This window comes from Oppia nitens, unplaced genomic scaffold (genome assembly GCF_028296485.1).
Source record: "Oppia nitens isolate AA-2021 unplaced genomic scaffold, nextdenovo-longstitch-racon4-pilon3 scaffold3_pilon_pilon_pilon, whole genome shotgun sequence".
Taxonomy (NCBI): domain Eukaryota; kingdom Metazoa; phylum Arthropoda; class Arachnida; order Sarcoptiformes; family Oppiidae; genus Oppia; species Oppia nitens.
The window spans coordinates 7853064-7873475 of NW_026533221.1; the positions used below are offsets into that span (position 1 = coordinate 7853064).

The following is a 20412-nucleotide window of genomic DNA, read 5'->3' on the forward strand; positions in this document are numbered from 1 at the left end:
TTTATTATAAACTAACTATTAAATAACTACACAGCCAAAAAAATAAAACTGAAATAAAATTCGATTATAATTGAATTAAAAATATTAATTTATATTTAAAAATACAAATATATAAATACAAATAGCTATAAATAATGTCTAACTAAATATAAAATAAATCATTAATAATAAAAACATAAATAATTAAGATTAAAATGAAAAATTATCATACTTGTCATGATCGTCGTCATTAATTAGATTACATGAGTCATCAGTAATGTGAGATACAGGATCTATAAATATATAAATTTTCAATTGTTTGTTAATTAATACTGTATATTTTTAAATATACTTATTATAATTCTTATATTGTTTGCAGTTTAAATAAATTTAATTGTTATAATAAATATTTTATTAGTTTTATTTAATTAAAATGTGACTGACTTAATTGAAAAATTTGTTTAATTAAACTATCATTATTTTTAATTCAATTTTTATCTAAATTTTTAACTAACTTTTATTAATTTTTTAATTAATTTTTTAATAAACTTTTGTTAACTTTTAATTTTTAATTAATAATATATTAATAATTGTATTTTTATCTCAACTTATTTAAAATAAATTTATTTTTGTTGTCATTGTTTTTTCCGCTGTGTAGTTTTTTTATTCATCGTTTATAAAATACAATAACTCCAGACAGTAAGTCGCGCCAATGAATACCAATAACAGCCAACGTATGATTCCTATACTGTATATAAAATTAATATAATTATCTAATTAGTTTTTCTAAAATTTTATTCATAATTAAATAAATAAATAAATAAGTATTATTAAATAGATTTATTATTATTTTGTGTTTTGTAATTAGAGATGGGCAAATAGAAAGTTTCTAGAAAATTTCTCATGAATAAATTTTTATAGAAATTTAACTTTATTGTTATACTATGGGATCACCATATCTATAGTTATTGGAAATACTATAAATATATTAATGAGACATAATATTATACAAATGGGATACATATATAAATAAGTATAATTATCTAATAATAATCAGTTTTGTAAAATTTTATTCATCATTTTATTATATTATAGTTGAATATAATTAAATAAATTAATATTTACTTTAATTAATAATTAAAATACTAATAATAATATTTAATTAATATTTATAATAACAATGTTACAAGATAACAAATATTGAAATAACAAAATTAACATGGGGACCCATAGAAACTTTCTAGAAATTTCTCTTTTTTGCCAACACTATTTGTAATATTTAGTTATTATTTGTAATTGTAATTTATTGATACAAGTTAATAAAATATGGAAATATCAAAATTAACAAGGGCATCTTTTTTATAGAAATTTGATAGAAATTTGTCAATTATTTTAGATATTTATATTTTGTTTTGCTATCACTAAATACAGTATAACACAATATAGTTGAGAAATAAGTACGGTATAAATAAAATAATTAATTAGATATACAGATAAGCACTGTAAATATATTATAGTTATATTTTACAAGTAATTATTTTTAATAAAAAATATTATTAATTATATTATTATACGAACTATATATATAATATTTAATTAAAAACATTTTAGTAATTATGTAACAGTATTTATTAAATTACTATAATATAATATAATAGCAAATTAAGTACAGTATATTGATAAATATAGTATATAAATAACAATTAGTATAAAATAGATGTTTTCAATTATTTTATAATTATTTTAGTATAATAATCAGATAAATTAATATTATATATAAGAAAACTTTTAGTTGCATAAATGAATTTTCAAAATTTAATTCATAAATAATGAATAGCATTATTGAATATTTCTTAAAATATTTCTATTTCGAGACTTAATTTTAAAGTCAATTAAATACAATTTATTTTAATTATTTGTTATTATGAACTATAAATTAACTGTTAGATCTTTTTTATTATCTAATATCTATTCAAACAAAATAATTCATAGAAAAAAATATTTAAAAAATTATATATATATTTAAAGTTAGACTTATATTATAAATACAGGTATTTATTTATAATTATATTTTGTATAGACTTTAGTTTATTATCTTAGTTTATTAATTAATGTGGAATAAATATGAAATTTTTTAGCGATATTATTTAAAATTTTATAATTTATAAAAAATTTTATTGAAAAATGTGGTTAATTTAGATAATATGATTAAAATAAAGTGATAAATTACTGATAAATTTAATATATACTATATTAAAGCACATATTGAAAGTTATATAACATTGTAATGATGTATCTAATAATGTTATGTCACACCAAGTTTTGCGGTACAAACCAAACACAGAATATTAAGTGATATTTTAGTGAAACGTTTAAAGAGGTGTTTGTATGCTATCGAGTGGTAACTGAAGTCAAAACCCAAACCTTTGTCAGTCTTGCGCCTATAGCTCTGGTATTGGAGTACCAGTGCTAACATAAGTAAGTTATTGAGTAATAGAAAGAGAGAGAGAGAGAGAGAGAGAGAGAGAGAGAGAGAGAGAACAGGGAGACTGTGACTGGAAAGTAGGGTATCTCTTAAATATAGCTAAATATCGTAAATTGCGAGCAATTTTTAGTGTTTGTGAGCGCAGTCTCTCATTGCATATAAAACCCAAATATTGTACACTATTTTGTTTGCAATTTATTGAATTGTAATTATAATTTTGTGATTTATTATCAGCAAAATTATCGAAATTTACAAATTTTTATTAAATTTGTAACAATTGTGACAAATTTTAACCAAAATTATTGACAAATGCGGACAAGTGTTGAGCGATAGTCACATCACATATAAGTTACCCAACGATTCAATGCATTCATTGGACGCAAACCTTCGACTCAGTTCTTATCTCTTAATAGTTATTGAATATACTATTAATTAAAGTCATGTTTATGAGTATGTAATTGTATTTTACATTTATTTATATTTTATTTACAAATAAATCAATTATTGTATTAAAAATAAATATATTGATATTTATTTAATATTTATTTAATATAAAAAGAATTTTTGATAAAAATTTATTGTTAAACGATTTCAAAACCTTTCCAATCAATTTGATTGAAAAAGTACTAACTTTTGATTGTCGATAATTTTTTGATAATCTTAACTATATTTATCATATTTTATTTTTGTTGTCTGATTTATAAGTAAATTTGACAATTAACTCACTCTAAAATTACACCTCTAGTTTTGTAAAAATTCTAAATTGACCATGATACTCATTGGTATCTGATTAAAAAACTAATTTATTAATAAGCTCATATTAAACTTCAAATTAAAAATATGTAATTTATATATCATAAATATACTGTAGATTATGAAAATGTATATTATAAATAATTCATTAAGTTGACTAAAATAAAATTTTTAATTTTTGAAATTTCCATTATAAGTTACTCTTAAAAATAATAAAATTTTAGTTATTAAGCAATTTTTATACTATTGAATTGTATCATTAAACATCTATTTATTTATAATTATATATTTAATGAATTAATATAAAAATTGACTTTTTATGATTATTAAATTGTTATATTTGTATAATCTGTTAATATTTGGTAACTTTAGAGCAAAAAGTGACAGCGAGTGACAAATTAAATAAATATCAAAATATAGATAAATCTATGGATAATTTGAACGTTAATTTAAAAAATCACTATCATTTGGGTGAACGTAATGTCACTGCAATTAACATAATGTCAGGAATAAAATCACTAATTTGCGACTTTAATGGCATAATCATTGCTGAAATGGTAAATATAGTATATTATTTTGTTGACTAACTTTAGCACATATTTAATTAGCATTTAATTATTAAATTTGAAGGTCTATCGATGTATGATATGTGATGTAATATATGAGACAATACCAGACATACAAATTCATTATCAAACCAAACATATAGATTGTGAATACCAAAGCAAATCTAACAGTCATACTAATTGCTCGTCTAATAACTGTTTGGACTCAACTCCCAAACCAATACCAACTAATATCTCATTTTTTGGGTCACTTCAAACTGATTTACCAAAATGGGATCAAAACAGCGATATATCAGTTCCTCAAACACTTACCTTTGATGTACCCTCGGGTCTAAAGACTTTGCAACAACAGTTTGAAACTAAAACCAATGAAGTGAACAACAAAAAGAAGAATAATCCCAAAGCATTTGCCTCACAAAACATTAAATCTAAGTCAGGATTAACTCCTAAGTCAAAGGGTATGATTTGTTTATTAAAATTAAAATTTTTAGTATATATTTCAAACAATATATTGATGATTATAATATATAATAATAGTAATGAATCAAACATCTAAATCATCGATGAAATCGGGTTTCATAACATGTGAAATATGCGGTGCGACTAAGTTTTATAAATATACACAAAGAAGGTTTGGTGTCTTCAGGTATTCATTTTTTAAATTATATTAATTAAAATATTTGTTATCAAAACGTTAATAATAATACTGTAATTATTGTATTATAGTTGTGTCGGTTGCGCCAAATTTTATACTAAGTATTTGGTTAAACCTGTGAATTACATGTGTGAAAATCTTGGTATGTTTTAGTTGTTAAAGTATTTATATAATGTATATAATAAATAAATAGATAAATATTTAAAATTATTAAATTTTCATAATTAATAGGAAAATGTAATTTAAAAGTAAGTGAATGCGAACCTAACGGCAGATGTAAGGCATGTTTGATTCATAAATGCAAATCCAAATTCATTATCGATCCGAAAAAATTGTTTAATTATCCAAAAGTTGGTCCCATATTAATGCAAAATCAGATCAAATCAAAGTCCATATCAACGAAGGAAATAAATCGAAACTTCAGACTTAAGACACCAAATATAACGGACACTAAAGTAAAAAATAGTTTGATTTTATCGAAAACAGATGTTTCTGTTGTTAATAAAGCAAACAATTCTGTGGTCATCAATAAAAAAGTTAAATCCGAAAGAATTAATCAAAAAATGTCAAATGAAAAAATTGTAAACAAAAACAAGAAAAACTTGACCACAACTTCTGCATCAACTTCTTTAGCAACTTCTTCGACAAAACTTTCGATTAATAGGAATTCTTCAGTTACTCGAAGAATGTCAAGAAGTTTAACGCCATTGAAATCTAATGAAAAGCGAACTCGTAGTCAACAGTCTTGTCGTAAATGTGTTGGACTTAAAGCAGATAAAGAATGTACTCATTTGGACACAACAAAAGGTGTCGTCAAAGAAAAGTTAGTTCACAACAAACCAGTGAACAAAAGGTATTGTTTAACGAGAAACAGAAATAAATAATTTTTTAATTATTTATCTATAACTCAAGTAATCTATTTATATAGTATTTCAGTTTATTGATTAAATGTTTAAATTTTGTAAATTTTTAAACAATTTATTTACAAATTATATTATTATACTATAAAATTTATGAAAACCAATTAGTATAGTATAAAGTTTTATCTTCTTTTCATGATTTGATGCATACTTATGTTATACTTATATAACTAATTTTTGTGTTTATAATTTAAGGCATTTTTAAAAATATCCTATAATTTAAATTAAATGTCTTTTCAATAATTATTAATGTCTTAATCTATAAAATAGTATAAAATATACTTATAAAAAAATTATTTTAACTTTAATTAAGTAATTTTATTGGAAACTCATAACAATATTAATACTGTAGTTCTGTATAATATAAAACAATTGCTTTAAAACATTTATAAAGTTTTTATTTTTTATTTCTATTATAACCTACAATTAAACAATATTTTTGCGATTTATAGTCAATTCCTTAAAAAATATTACAATATTTAATAAAAATAAGATTTAAGTATTGTCAATTTTTCTAAACTATATTTTTATGTTTCCAAACGAGATTAAAACATGTATAACAATCAAGAGATATTTAAATTTAATTTTTATATATTTTTGATAGACCTTATATTATTCATATATTTGAAATTAGATCCAAAATAATCTAATAATATAACAAAAATATATCCAACAAATGTTATAATTTCCTAAAAAGTTATGTAAAGTCGTGTAAATTATTACATGATATATAACTAATGCTTCCCTATTTATGTACAAATCATTTTTCAATACTGATCTTAAACCTTAAAAATCGCAAAATATTATTTCATTAAACATAAATAATTTATTTTATATTATAATAATAAAAATTTATGTATAATTTTATTTTTTGTTTGATTTTGAATCATCAAACTAAGTAACAGAGAATGCAATTGTTATTAATTATAAAAATAATTAACAAATCATTATTATATTGATTATATTATTAATAATAATGTCATTTGTATTAATATTTTCTTTAATAGATCTATAAGTTAGATAATATTTTTATGTCTTGATTATGCTGTAATTAAAGCCATTGTATATATAAAATTGTTTTTGTTATCAATTAATAAATAGTTAACAATTTTAGAGTATTTTTATTTATTTAAGATTTTTATAAATGTGATGAAATCTATAATATTTGACGAAATGCTTTCAAAATTTATTTTCATTAAATAAAATACAATTTAATGGTTATATAATTGTATTCCAATTATTTGAGTATTTTTAGCTAGGATAATTATAATTTTTTGGACAATCAATTTTATAAATATTAAAATAATTAATTCAATTAGTGCTTAATATCAACGATTCAATGTAATTGATTTGCATATCATGTAAATCATAAGATTTATCTCAGTCTACAGTTATTATCAAAATTAATAATTACACAATTTATAGAATAAGATATTAAATACAATATTTATAACAAATTTAATAATAAATGATTGATAATGTAGTGGATAAATGATTACCGGTAAGTATAAGATTTAAAAAATGCAACAGTAATGTCAATATAAAATTTATATATTTTTATTATCATAAAATACAAAGTATATATACGGTAATAGATTGTCTAAATATTTTAAACTTTTTATAAATACAAACTAACTATTTGTATAACTAATTATCAGAAAATTTATTCAAATAGTGCTACAAATTGCGGCAAACTATGATATCGTAAGTTATTTATCATTTAAAACAAAACTTCAATCTTTAACTATAGATTTCAGTTTCATTCCTCTGGAGTGACGGGTTATGCATTGTTGGTCTGATAGCATTTTCAGTGTCATCCGTATCCTGAAGTATCGCTATAGCTTCGGAACTGTTATTTCTTAAGAGACCTCGACTTATAAGAAATGGTCGAATGAGAACATTATTGTAGAGAAACATTCCGATTAGTAAAATGGAAAATCCTGTCACTTGAATGAACGTCCGGTTCGATAGCTTTTCCCATCCGATTGATAAACTGAATATCCAGATAACAAACGTACGAACAGAGTCTAACACTGTTCTTGTGGTGGCAGACATCTGTTTGGTGACACTAATGCCGGCAAAGTTGAAAAACGATATACTAATGATCGTACCTATAAATTGTCAAAATAATCATCATATTTATCACATTAACTGATGAGACACTCTAACTTACCCAACAACCCGAGAGTCACCTGCCATGAGTTAAATATCTGCACAAAGCCATCAATAGCGTCCTCCATCTGACCATCGGGATTCTTAAATATCAAGTTTCCCGTCGGTATATAATACATGGGAATCAATAAAGTTGACAAAATACAAACGCCATACAATCCTTCCCAACCAACCGCTTGAAGCGGTGATACATTAGAGCCCGAAACAAACTTTTCTTCGACAACCATTTGTGTTGCTGTTATTATTTGTGCCATTATTATCAATAAATCACCTGTTATTCAATAACTTATTTATATCTTAATAATAATAATAATATTAAATATTATACCCGTTATGACACCATTAGATCCTTTGGCGTCATTATGTGATCCAAAAACCATATCACTTACACCTTAGATTAAAAACATTTATATTAAATCAATGATATAGTGATCTCTAATAAGGTAACTGACCAACAATGGCGAGACCAGTCATCACAAAAAAGATACCAATCCATTGGTAATGTTTAAGATTTCTATTGAGGAAAGCGACTGATAAAAGACCAGTAAATATAATGAGAGATCCTCTTAACATCTGAAAACTCGAAGCATAGGTTAGATTGAGTCCGATATACATAAGCGAAGTGGCAGTCATATCACAGAGCGCTGGCGGCAAAAATATTAAAGGATTGAATGAACGGCTGCCAGATATCGATGGCGGCAACTGTTCGTCCGTATAGTCCTTTTGTTTGTAATACAAATACAACAACTTGTAAGCCAACAAACACGACAACTCTCCCAAAAACATGGAAACCGCCTGAAGAAAGGGATGATTGAATGGTCTACTTTTACCATCTTTGCCCACAGAGTTGGTTATATCAGCCCATCTGTACATTACGTCAAATCATAAGATATTAATTCATCAAATTATGTTATCACTTGTTTGACTTACTTAGTGGCCAATGTATTGATGGATCCGGTGATCACCATAAGCAGTGCCAAAAATATTTGATATTTAGACCACGCCATTGATATTTGCTTCTCTTAGTACTTAAAAAACGCCCACAAAGTGATCATTTAGTGACAAATGAATGAATGGACACAACTTATGGTCGCATATCTCGTCAAATAAAAGATATTTTTATCAATTGTTTGTATCAATTGTTTGTGTCATTCATATCAATGTTTAACAATTTAATGACATTTAATCACTAAATGATTATTAAATCTAATAGAGATAACAGTCATGTGATGAATGTTTGCAAACAAACGGCAGACAACACAACACAACACAACAACACAGCTGTCAATCCAATGACACATCAGTTACTACAGTATATCTGTTGTACTATTGATTCATACATTTATAATAAACTAAAATACTTTATATTGGATAATGTCCTCAATTGCTAATAAATATAATATATGTCTAAATTTTTAACTAATTTTATTCAAATATATTTTTAGTYAAATATAGTTTCAGCTTATTTAACGATTCACAACAAATAACTTTATACTTATTTAGTAACTTTAATAACTTACACTTTTTTTTAAATTAGTTTGAAATCAAATAAATTGAAAGTTAAACTCTAATTTAGAAATATTTATTAAAAAATAATTAATAGCAATAATTACTAAATAAATACAACAATTTATATTACTTTCACCATTTTATTCAAATAACCAAACATTACATAATCTATGATATGTTATGGTTTAAAATTTTATATTTACAAAAACCTAAAAATTAATTTAATAATTGTAAGTAAATTTTTTTACTAATGTCGTAACAAATATTTTTTTTAAATAAAGTGGGTATTTATGTTTAAATTATAAACAAATTGTATAGAAATTGATTATATAATTTTAACTTGTTTTTAAAAATATTTTTAACAAACAAATGATTTATAACAAAACCAATTGCAACACAACTAAGTATTTAATTAATAATAAAGAATAAACAAATATATATTGTAATGAATTATCAGAAATATATAAATTTATAAAATTGATTCACAATTGTGACATAAAAGACATTATTAATAATAATAAATTGAGTAAATTTTGAGATTCATTTCATTCATTGTAGTTAATTATCATTTTTTAGCGTTTCACACTTTTAAAATAAATACAAATATTGTAATAATTGTTTATTATAAAACAATAATTATAATTATTTAGTACCAAAAGTATGCATTTTTGGATACTTATTGTGTATTATAAAAGTTGACATAGTTTTACATGTAATGCATTTTATGAATTTCATATGAAATATAGAAGAAATACACGAGTGATATGATTATCACTTTAAAGATTTTTTTGATGAATTGGTTAAAACAATAAATTTAATTACGGTATTTGTCTATTGATTAGTCATTAAATTAAATGTTAAGTGAATTAAAAATAATGTGACTTATTTTGTCTAATAAAAATACATTTGTAAATAAATCTATTAATATTAATAAATATATATTAGAAATTTTTAAAATTAAAATTAAGTTATGTTATATATAAAAATCTAATAAAATGTAAATAATAATAATTTATAAATATATTAATAATTTATAACATTATTTTGTAATTATTAATAGTTTTCGGGAGTAATCAGGTGCTTAAGTGACGACAAATATGATGAACACTAGAGGTTTGCTATCATTAATAGAGATTTATTTTTCTTGTAATAGTTTTTCTACACATATGACATGTTTTAAGAGTTGAGGCGCAGTTATAACAGGCAGAGTGGCCACAGAGGAATGCCATCCTAAGTATGCCATTATGCGTATAGGGAATCATACAAATGGCACAACTATTTGCTTCCTCGATCTCAGCAATCTTTGACTCCAAAAATTTAAGTCTTTCGTAATTAACTTTTGAATCGTTATGTTTATTATTGTTATGAATTGAGCTATTATTTGATTTATTACTACTTAAACTATTATTACTATTAGTGCTGTTATTACTTATATTACTATTATTACTGTGTTTTCGGTTAGAATTAGTGTGAAGTTTGTTTGTAATTGAATCGTCGCTTATATTTGTATCACTTAATTGTCTATTAGTCTGCACCACGACTTTGGCGTTAATAAATTGGTGACATTCAATACATCGTTTGATTCTCACTGAACACAACTCACAGACTACTGTGTGATCGCACGGCTTAAACGTGACGGAAGCCGCAAAATCGTTGCATAAAATACATTCAGTTGTTTCATATGTTTCACTGCTAACACTTTCACTGTTACTGATGACGGCCTGAGCTTTAGGTGGATTCACACTAATCACATCATCGCAAGTGTTACTAACAGCTTGTGGTCTCTCGTGACTGTTCTTTGTGTGAGTTATTCGTTTGTCGGCCAAACTTAATATGAAATCTTTAGCCATTGAATAATTCGGTTCATTAGAAGTTCGGGTCAAATCGAGGTCGCGATCCATTTGAGCCATTTGTGCGGCAATTTCTAACATATCCAATGCTGTCTTTGACCTCTTATTTTTAGTGGTGATGTCAGCATTTCCTTCTTGTATTAAAAAGCACGCCATCGCAAGGTTTATGTTTTGTGCAAAACCAATGGCAGATAACTTATTCAATAACTGGAAAAATAAAAATTAGTTATCAATTAAATTTTAAATTAAAAATATCTTACATCTGAAAATATCGACGAATTGGTTACAACTAAATCAGCTTTTGGTGGATCACGACATTTGGCAAGTGATAAGTGAAGAGCTGTTTCATTGTCTTCGTTTACGGCGTTCACGTTAGCGCCCAATCGCACTAATAACTCAATGATTGTCCAATGAGATTGACCCACAGCTAACATTAGTGGTGTTTGTTTGCGATTGTTTAAGATATTGATGTCCGCCTGTCCCTGAGTAATGAGTGTCTCGACAATCTGGTTGTGACCGTTAAGGGCAGCCAAATGTAAAGCTGTAAACCCGTCCTCTTTCTTGCAATCGACTAATTGTCGAGACTTTGTTATGATCTTTTCGGCGGCGAAATGGTTTCCTTTAAGTGCAGAGTGATGTAAAACATTAAAACCTCTTTTATTTTTTAGACTAAAATTAATTCCAGAAGAAGATATTAATGCTTCAATTATTTCAAGATTTTCAAGTTTGCCGATAGCGTCGTGTAGAGCTGTGTCACCATAAGAGTCCAATTGATTACAATTACAGCCATACTTTAAAAGAACGCGAACACAGTTTATATGGTTTTTATTAACAGCAATATGAAGAGCTGAACAACGCGTCCGATTGACGGCATCGATGTCCGATCCTTTATTAATCAATAGTTCCATGATTTCGCTCTGATTTCCGAACGCCGCGTAATGAAGAGCAGTGTCTCCCTCTTCATCGCGAAGATTAATATCAGCATTTAATTCAAGAAGAAGTCGTACGATGTCGATGTGTCCCTGATGTGAGGCCACTTGAAGTGCTGTTTTACCCGAACTTTTATGATCTACACAACCCGGGTACTTCTCAAAAATTAATTTGACATTTTCTATGCGTCCCTGAGCTGCTTCTCTCGCTAAGTTCTCTTTAGTAATTTTTGCCGAAGATGGAGGACAGTTCACTTTGACAGATACATCACCAGTTGATGGACAGGCAGTGTCCACATATAATGGTTCGTATTCTAAAAGATTACCCAAACGAGAGTTCGTGTCTTCTCTGCTCGGATGAGATATCATAGTATTATTCATTTCGGTGGCAGAACCGGGCATTAATGACACACACTGTGGATTGAAAGTCCACGTTTGACAGTCCACTGTGACTCTGAGGTCGTGGTCTTCATAAACTTTAACTATTTTACCCATCTTTCCAATAGTACCCGACATGTAATCATTCCATTCTCCGTGAGATTTCTGAAGCTCTTTAACTTTATTAATGTCATCACAAATCTTGACAATATCTCCCACAGAATATGATATAACTTTAGACAAAGCGATTGGATTGAATGTCCATCTATTATGACATCCTTCAAATTGAACTCTGATATCACCCTTATCTGTGACTCTATGAACAGTTCCGATGTGACCAATAAATTCGGCCATTCGTTGATTCCAACCTCCGTGTCCTTCTTGTAATGCCTTCAATTCGTTTACATCTTCTATAATTACCTTAACTTTGTCGTCCACATTGAATGGACAGTTATTTCTCTGGTTCTCTGAATTAGTGGGTACTGTAGTAGTAATGGAGATACGATTAGCTCCTTCAGTAGTTTGTCCCAGAAATGGTAAATGGTCTCTATAATAATAAGGACCGGGAGCGTCCAGGGCATATTTCAGGTCAACCTTCCCTTTGTGACCAACTCTATAGACATTAGTAGAACCCGAAGCCCACATAACATTGGCAACACTTCTACGGGACTCATTATCCCAACCGCGGATGTCTATAACTTTACCAATTTTTCCCTCACCTCCTGATAATAATTTAATTTTATTAAAAAAAAATTATAACATTATTACAGTATCGGTATATATGAAATGTTGACAAAATACATACCGTCCTGATTAGCCCAATCCCAATCATAGCCTCTCATAACTCTTGCGCCAACAAATATACCTCTCGCCTGAATCTTAACACTGTTTTTAGCACTCCTTTTAGACATTTCGACACTGAATACAAAATTAATGATCAAATAATACCAATTAAATATAAAATTAAAACAATTAGTGATATAAGACAAACCCGGGAGAAGAATGGGTCTCAAAACGAGCGAATGCGTGGTTCAGGTCGTGCTTATCATTCATATAGCAAAGAGTGCAGAGATCAACGCCCTGACAGACCAAACATTTCCATCTCATGCCAGCGATTCCGTGTTTCTTACAGCCGACACAAATGATATTATAGTGTCGGAAACCAATAGTCGCGTTGTCCAACACTCGCAAATCAAAAGCATTTTGATAACCAATCCGATAGTTAGTCCGGGACCCGGAGTCCCATTGAACCACAACAGTCTTGTCGGGAGTGGCCAGAGAGCCAGGACGACCCACTTCTACAACAGTACCGACGTGACCCTCGCCATCATCTGTTTGATTAAAGACAATCATTAAGTCATGTCGTTTGGGGTCAAATCAAGTCATGACAAACCCTGGTTAGACCACTTCCAATCGGGTCCTCGAACTACACGAAGACCAACATTCACATCCATGTGAGTGATGGCTAACAGTAGTGACCGACTCGGAGGTTGAGTCGCACCACAAGAGATATGATATTCAATACAAATGCAAAACCAATGGGTTTTCCCTACAATTCATAGCTTTTGCCATCAATTCAGACATTTTTGTGTAAAACTTTTGTCATCAGACTATTGATTACAAATAATCACAAATAATGTAAATATAAATCAAAATTTAAAATAAATAAATGATTTGAATATTGATTTGAAAATAAAAGATAAAATTAATGACAAAATAATTGATTACTATTTGTATATTTCATCGACTTTTGTGTTGAATATAATCACTCACTTCAAGGATCACTCAAAACACTACTCAATAATAATAGCATTCAATTCAATACATTATACACAACACAACTCAATATAAGCACTGAATGATGGCTTACAGTCAACACTCGTTATAGACAACACTTCACTTATGAGCTAATCAATCACAATATATACTGTATATAATTACCATTAAAATTAAACAATCATTTATCACACATTAACTAAACATTTTCATAATATTTATATCTATTTTGGTTATATGTGATAACAAAATAAAAAAAGTATTCAACAAATTATTATAACTGTACTTACAGTCAGTTTGGGTTCAATAGTATTATACAGTTGTTTGTGATGTTTGTCGAAAAAAATTCAAAAATTGGTATCAATTGTATAGTAATGTACAGACTATACAGTACTGTATACTTAATATACAGTATTATCATAATATTGAATTAACTATTAATATTTGATATATACTCTAATTAAGTATACATATTAAATAAGTTTCATTTTTTGTAACATTTTTTTATTACAGACTAATTAAACTCTTAACCAAATAAATAAATATTTAATTTATCGTAATATTCAACAAAAATGATCTTTACTTTTACTATTATTATTACAATAATAATAATTATGATTATCTTATCGTATAATGTCATCAATAAATTTGTTGGAAAACTAGGTTTTTTGAGTTATAAAATCTCGAAATAAAATACAATATAACTCATAATATACCTGTATTTTTACAATGAAAAGACTGATAAATAAAATTATAATGAATTCAAAAGTATGCAAAGCTTTATATTGTCTGCTTTAAGTGTAGGCATATTTCATGACAATAAGTTAGATTTAAAAGTACTATATTATCATATTTTTATCTTTTAATTTGTCTGTTTTAACATTATATTTCAAGGATATAATATTATTTCATAAATGTATTTGTTTTGATCTCACAATAAACCATAGACTTAAACTAAAATGACTATAATTATTGTTTTATGAATACAATATAAAACAGAATATTATATATTAATAAAACAAACAAATATCACTATAGATAGAGTTAATAATTATTTTCATATATTAAAAAAGTAACATTGAATTGAATTGAATTAAATTAAATTGAATTGAACATGCTTAGTTTTATTGTCTTGTCTATATAAATCTTCTATAAACTTGCAAATAATGACATAGGTTATTGTACTAATATAAATGGTATAGTATCAATAAACTTTTAATTATATTATTAATGTTACAAAAAATCAATAGTATTTAACCTCATATGTATTGTACTGTATTGAATTGTCCTAAGGTTAAAATATATAAAAAAATAAAATTTATGTGATTATACAATAATAAAATATTTTACAAAATGCATATTAATATTACAGTACATAAAAACCTTAGTATAAATAAAAAGTTAGAATTTATAAATAGATTAAATAAATAGTAACTCAGGTAATGCTGTATAGACTATACAGTATAGTCTATATAGAAATATAGTTGTTATTTATATATTATTAAAAGTAAATATTCAGAAACAATTTGTTGAAAATTCATTAAAATTATAAAGTTTTAAAAATTGATTGATTTTAATAATAAAATATAATATAATCGTTTAAATAAATTTCTAAATTTTATGTATATTTTATACTAATTTATATGTTTTTTTGTAAAGTTACTTGATACTTTTTACTAATAATTTTCGAAATATTATTTATAGAACTAATAATTAAAGTTTACTGAAATCTACATAAAAATTGTTTACATTCAAAATAAATAGTAATATTGTATTTCAATAGAATTTATATATTTTTAAAAATCATTCTATAATTTACAATAACTCTGTGAATATATATATTTACAATAAATCTCATTAATTATTATAAATTGAGTTTTAAACAATTGTATTAATGACTATAATAAGTACATTAATACTGTAATAAACTAATAGACTGTAATAGATTAAACAGAATTAATTCATTAAAGTATGTAACTAATAATTAATAAAAACAGTATAAATTAAAATAATAAATTATTTTCATAAATAAATTACAGCTATAGTACCTAAATTATTATTATATTCCGGAGAGTAGTTTATCCAAAAAACTAGATCCAACTATTTTGCAATAGATTTTATTATACTGTAGTTTATTTTTGCAGGAATACTACTGTAGTTCATACAATTTATTAATAAATATTAGAATTACCAGTAATTCAAATTATAAGAATATATTTCAAAATATATACAACTTTTTTGGTCATTTTTGGTAATTAAAGATATCATATACTATATATATGTATAATATACTATATATTAAATAAATTTATTATAAATAAAAATATAATAAAGTATATTTTAAAATCTATTTACTTATAAATCAGAAATACTAAAAATACTAAAGTTTTGATTTGGTTTGTAATGCAAGTGATTCGGTAATGAATTTATTAATTTCATTTGCAACAGGAATGGGATCATTCATATGGAGATGATGTGTACCATCGAGTGATACATTTTTAAAATAACGACAGTTTTGTTGGTATACATCGTAATATCGTTGCTTAACATCTTCAGGCATCTGATAAGGCGTTTGTTTAGCATTTATCACCAATAGATCAGACTTGAGATGAGTCATGAATTGAGTCATTTGTTGGTCAGTGGGCGGGGGGTCCAGTGATGGGATCTTTAATCGAATATCTCGGCTAAAAGTTATGCCTCTATTTAGTTGTTTGGCCCCTCTCTTCATAAGTATTCGGGCGCTCTCTTCATTCAATGAGTTTCCGTGGCCTTCCATAAGACGTTTGAGAGCATCCGGCTCTGAATATACCGGTGCTCGCGATTTGTTCTCTAATTCATCTTTCAAATAGCCCTCATATTTCATATGAATTTCTGTTATTTTGGACACTTTTTTGGCCCAATTGGTGCCATGATATGTAAGTGGTTTATATATATCAATTGTAATAACTCTTTCAACTAAATTAGGGTAAATGGCTCCGAAAAGTAGAGCATAATGTCCGCCTATAAAATACAAGTTTATTATACGGTATAAAAATATGAGTTTAAATTTTATTTTGTCAGACCATTGGGAATGTCAGACTCAGACCTTGTGAATGACCCAAAACAGTCAGTTTATCCCATTTCAAGTCATCGATCACTCGTTTCATTTCAAGGACAGTATTCCAACGGCCGTACTCTGAGCCCAATGGCTTATGTGATGATAAGCCAACTCCGGGCTCATCGATAGCAACGACATGCAAATTGTGTGGCTTTAATATGTGAGGTATTAAAGGATCAAATGAACCGCAATTATCTAACCTTTAAATATTAGAGATAAACAAATATATTTAAACATTTTTATGAAAAATTATTGATTACTTGAAATCTTATATAAATACTAACCATCCGTGAACTGCCAACACTGGTAAACCATTTGGATTTCCCCATTCTTTGGCAGCTAACTGTCCATAAGGAAGTGGAAATGTTAACTCTTTAACTTCACATGATTTGATACTATCATCGACTTTGTTTGACATATCATTAATGTATTGTTTTTGTAAAACTTGAGGCAATATATTGTATTTCATAGATATTTTACGACTTCTTATAAGTGTCCGATATGTCAATAATGTGACTGACATTCTGTAATAATTCAATTATAATATATTTCATTTGTCAAAAGTGTATCTCTTATAAGTTATAACTCTTAATACAAATTAATACAAACTATTTCATTCCCATTTTATTTAAGTGATTAAAAAAAGTAATATATTTTTTATTTTAACAAAAATTACAAATAAAATATACAAATTATTTAATTTTACTTTGTTTTTGTTTCACTTTCACCTACTTATTATCTTACCCGCTCTCTCTCTCTCTCTCTCTCTCTCTCTCTCTCTCTCTCTCTCTCTCTCTCTCTCTCTCTTATACACCCACTCAATCTCAATCTCTATAATTATAATTTATTAATTTTGTATATTATATACACTAAGCAACGTTTTCACGCGCAACGCTATTAGTAATATACAGTAATAAATAAATATATTTATTTAATTAATAACTAGTTTGTCCCGAGCAACATGTATAGAACGTGTAAAGAAACAAAAATTTGAAATCAAAAAAATTATTTAAATTTCGCGTTCAATAATATAATTTAAATGTTTTTTTTCTTTACACGTGCAACAATAATAAAATTAAAAAACTAACTGTTTAATTAACAATACTTTTTATTTAACCGTTATTTTAATTTTAATCATTTTTAATTGTTGTAACGCGCAAAAGTGTGACCAAGATATAAATATATAAACATTTCCAAATTATATAGTAGTATAGATAATCGCGAAACACATTGAAAAATCATTGAACATTATTGAAAAAATCATATTATATTATGTCTCGCTTTATGTTTTTTTAAATATATAAATTAAATAAATATATAAAATATTATTCATGAAGTAGTAATGTATTGTTATCTGACAAAAAAAACTTTTTAATATATGTAAAGATAATACAAATAAATAATATATTTCAACTAAAAATAGTAATATACAATAACTATTATTTTGATATTTTAAATTAATAAAACAAATAATTAAACAAATAAAAGTGAATAAAATTTATACCGATAAGATTCATTATTTTTTATGGTATAATAACATAAAAATTAATTTAAATTATACAATTAATTTATAAAACATATGATATACTGATTTTTAGCAACACTTTTATAACTAAATTGAAAAAGTTATTTCTCAAATTTGAAAAATATCGTCAATAGTAAATTAATAACTTTCAGTAAGGAAAAATATTAAATTCATAATATATTAATGTATTTATTTTTATTAAATAAAACATAAAAAATAAGATTTTTTCATAAATCGACAATACTGTATATAAATAATTTATAATACAGTATATTTTACTTATGAATAATAAATAAGTATATAACTAATAACACTTACAATATATAAGCAAAGTCATTGTGTTTGATGTACCGTATGAATGGACTATTATGTAATTAAATAATTTATATGCAATATTTACTTAACAATATATGGCTTTAACTTAATGTATGAAATGTTTAATATATACAATATGTATATATGATATAACTATATCATTTGACAATAAATCGTAACTTTAGTAATAAATGAGTGAATTGTTATAAATGAGACCAATATATGCGTGGCATTCAAGGTATAGTTAGCTATGGTTCACAGCAAATAGTATTTTTATATATTAGATGTTTTTGTATTTTTAATTAAACTTGTTTTACAAATAAGAAATGTCAAACAAACATCTAATTTTAAACATTACCTAAACTATAGTCACATTTTAATATATCTAATTTTTATAAAATAAAAACTATGGTAAATATAATTGATTTTATAAGTTTTAATTTTATTTGATCAATAAAAAATATATGATTTAAAATAATTTTTCTAACATAAATTTATGACATTTAAAATATTAGTTAATCTATATACTACTATATAATTAGGAAATGTTTGTAGTAAATATCTGTCACGCAAGCAATTAAATTTAATGTGCGATTATTAATAATTTTAATTTATTAAATAAAAAATAAATAAAATATACTTTTTATAATAAACTGTAAGCGCGTAAGTATTGTTGCACGTGTTAACTATTGCTTATGCATGTTGCTCATGCTACATTTTATTACGTGGAGATCTAACTAGTTAACTATAAATTGGATGTTAACTTTTTACAATAATTATTTGGGAAAATTATTGAAAGCACAAAAGTGATAATATAAAATGTAAATATCATCAATTATTTTCAATATATCAAAATATTTTTGTATATTTTATATTAATTGATAAAACAAATTATGTATATTATATTAATATAATTTAAATGTTTTTTTCCAAATAAAAAATGCTTTTAATAATTTAAAGTCCAAAATAATTAGTAAAATTTAAAAAATATGAGGAAATAGTAGATGTTTTTCGACAATTAGTGTATTTCCCAAACCATATACATTGTGTGTATTCATTGAAATGACTAATTTTCAGTCATTAAAATGTATATTAAGTGTATAATATGTATATAATATTTTAATATCTATTTATATTTAATGTATATTTACATCTACAGTATTACTATTAATATATTACGTGATTTCAACAATTATTTTACATCAATATCCATATAAATCATATGATATACAGGTATACGTATATCAATGGTAGTACATCATAGGTATAGGTATATGTAAATTATGTAATAAAGTTAAAATGAAAATGTTAAAAATACAAAATAATGATTAGACAAATGATTATATAGTTAATTAAACAATACTACTAAATGATTATCAAATAAAACAATAATAATAATAATAAAAACCTGAAGTCCAATGGATTATCAAATGTTATTTTTCGATGATTTTTAGTTAATTTTACAATTGCTTAAACAATTGTAATCGATATTAATGTTTAATA

At 25.1% G+C, this 20412-nt stretch overlaps 3 protein-coding genes across 3 annotated transcripts; all 3 read right to left on the reverse strand.

The window, feature by feature from the left end:
- Positions 1-7048: 7048 nt before the first annotated feature.
- On the reverse strand, positions 7049-8814 carry LOC128957485 (solute carrier family 35 member F6-like). Its single transcript, XM_054303251.1, has 5 exons — positions 8461-8814; positions 7983-8395; positions 7859-7921; positions 7532-7801; positions 7049-7469 (listed from the first exon to the last, which is right to left on the reverse strand). The coding sequence occupies exons 1-5, from the start codon at positions 8535-8537 to the stop codon at positions 7099-7101; spliced, it is 1194 nt and encodes a 397-aa protein (XP_054159226.1). The 5' UTR covers positions 8538-8814; the 3' UTR covers positions 7049-7098.
- A 1292-nt stretch (positions 8815-10106) lies between these two features.
- Positions 10107-14050, reverse strand: LOC128958632 (E3 ubiquitin-protein ligase MIB2-like). Its single transcript, XM_054304523.1, has 6 exons — positions 13925-14050; positions 13590-13806; positions 13188-13527; positions 13002-13114; positions 11150-12918; positions 10107-11096 (listed from the first exon to the last, which is right to left on the reverse strand). The coding sequence occupies exons 2-6, from the start codon at positions 13648-13650 to the stop codon at positions 10164-10166; spliced, it is 3216 nt and encodes a 1071-aa protein (XP_054160498.1). The 5' UTR covers positions 13651-13806; positions 13925-14050; the 3' UTR covers positions 10107-10163.
- Positions 14051-16352: 2302 nt separating this feature from the next.
- LOC128958093 (serine hydrolase-like protein) lies at positions 16353-20367 on the reverse strand. Its single transcript, XM_054303908.1, has 4 exons — positions 20318-20367; positions 17354-17593; positions 17058-17269; positions 16353-16972 (listed from the first exon to the last, which is right to left on the reverse strand). Exons 2-4 carry the CDS (start codon positions 17590-17592, stop codon positions 16353-16355), a joined length of 1071 nt encoding a protein of 356 aa, XP_054159883.1. The 5' UTR covers position 17593; positions 20318-20367.
- Between the last annotated feature and the right edge of the window lie 45 nt (positions 20368-20412).

Coding starts and splice junctions, on each gene's coding strand:
- LOC128957485 (XM_054303251.1), bottom strand. CDS start 8,537: ATGGCGTGGTCTAAATATCAAATATTTTTGGCACTGCTTATGGTGATC. Junction 8,396..8,460: donor ATCAATACATTGGCCACTAA/GTAAGTCAAACA, acceptor CGTAATGTACAG/ATGGGCTGATATAACCAACT. Junction 7,802..7,858: donor ATCTAATGGTGTCATAACGG/GTATAATATTTA, acceptor ATTGAATAACAG/GTGATTTATTGATAATAATG.
- LOC128958632 (XM_054304523.1), bottom strand. CDS start 13,650: ATGGATGTGAATGTTGGTCTTCGTGTAGTTCGAGGACCCGATTGGAAG. Junction 13,528..13,589: donor TTGGAAGTGGTCTAACCAGG/GTTTGTCATGAC, acceptor TTAATCAAACAG/ATGATGGCGAGGGTCACGTC. Junction 13,115..13,187: donor GAGACCCATTCTTCTCCCGG/GTTTGTCTTATA, acceptor TTTTGTATTCAG/TGTCGAAATGTCTAAAAGGA.
- LOC128958093 (XM_054303908.1), bottom strand. CDS start 17,592: ATGTCAGTCACATTATTGACATATCGGACACTTATAAGAAGTCGTAAA. Junction 17,270..17,353: donor GTGTTGGCAGTTCACGGATG/GTTAGTATTTAT, acceptor TAATATTTAAAG/GTTAGATAATTGCGGTTCAT. Junction 16,973..17,057: donor TGTTTTGGGTCATTCACAAG/GTCTGAGTCTGA, acceptor TGTATTTTATAG/GCGGACATTATGCTCTACTT.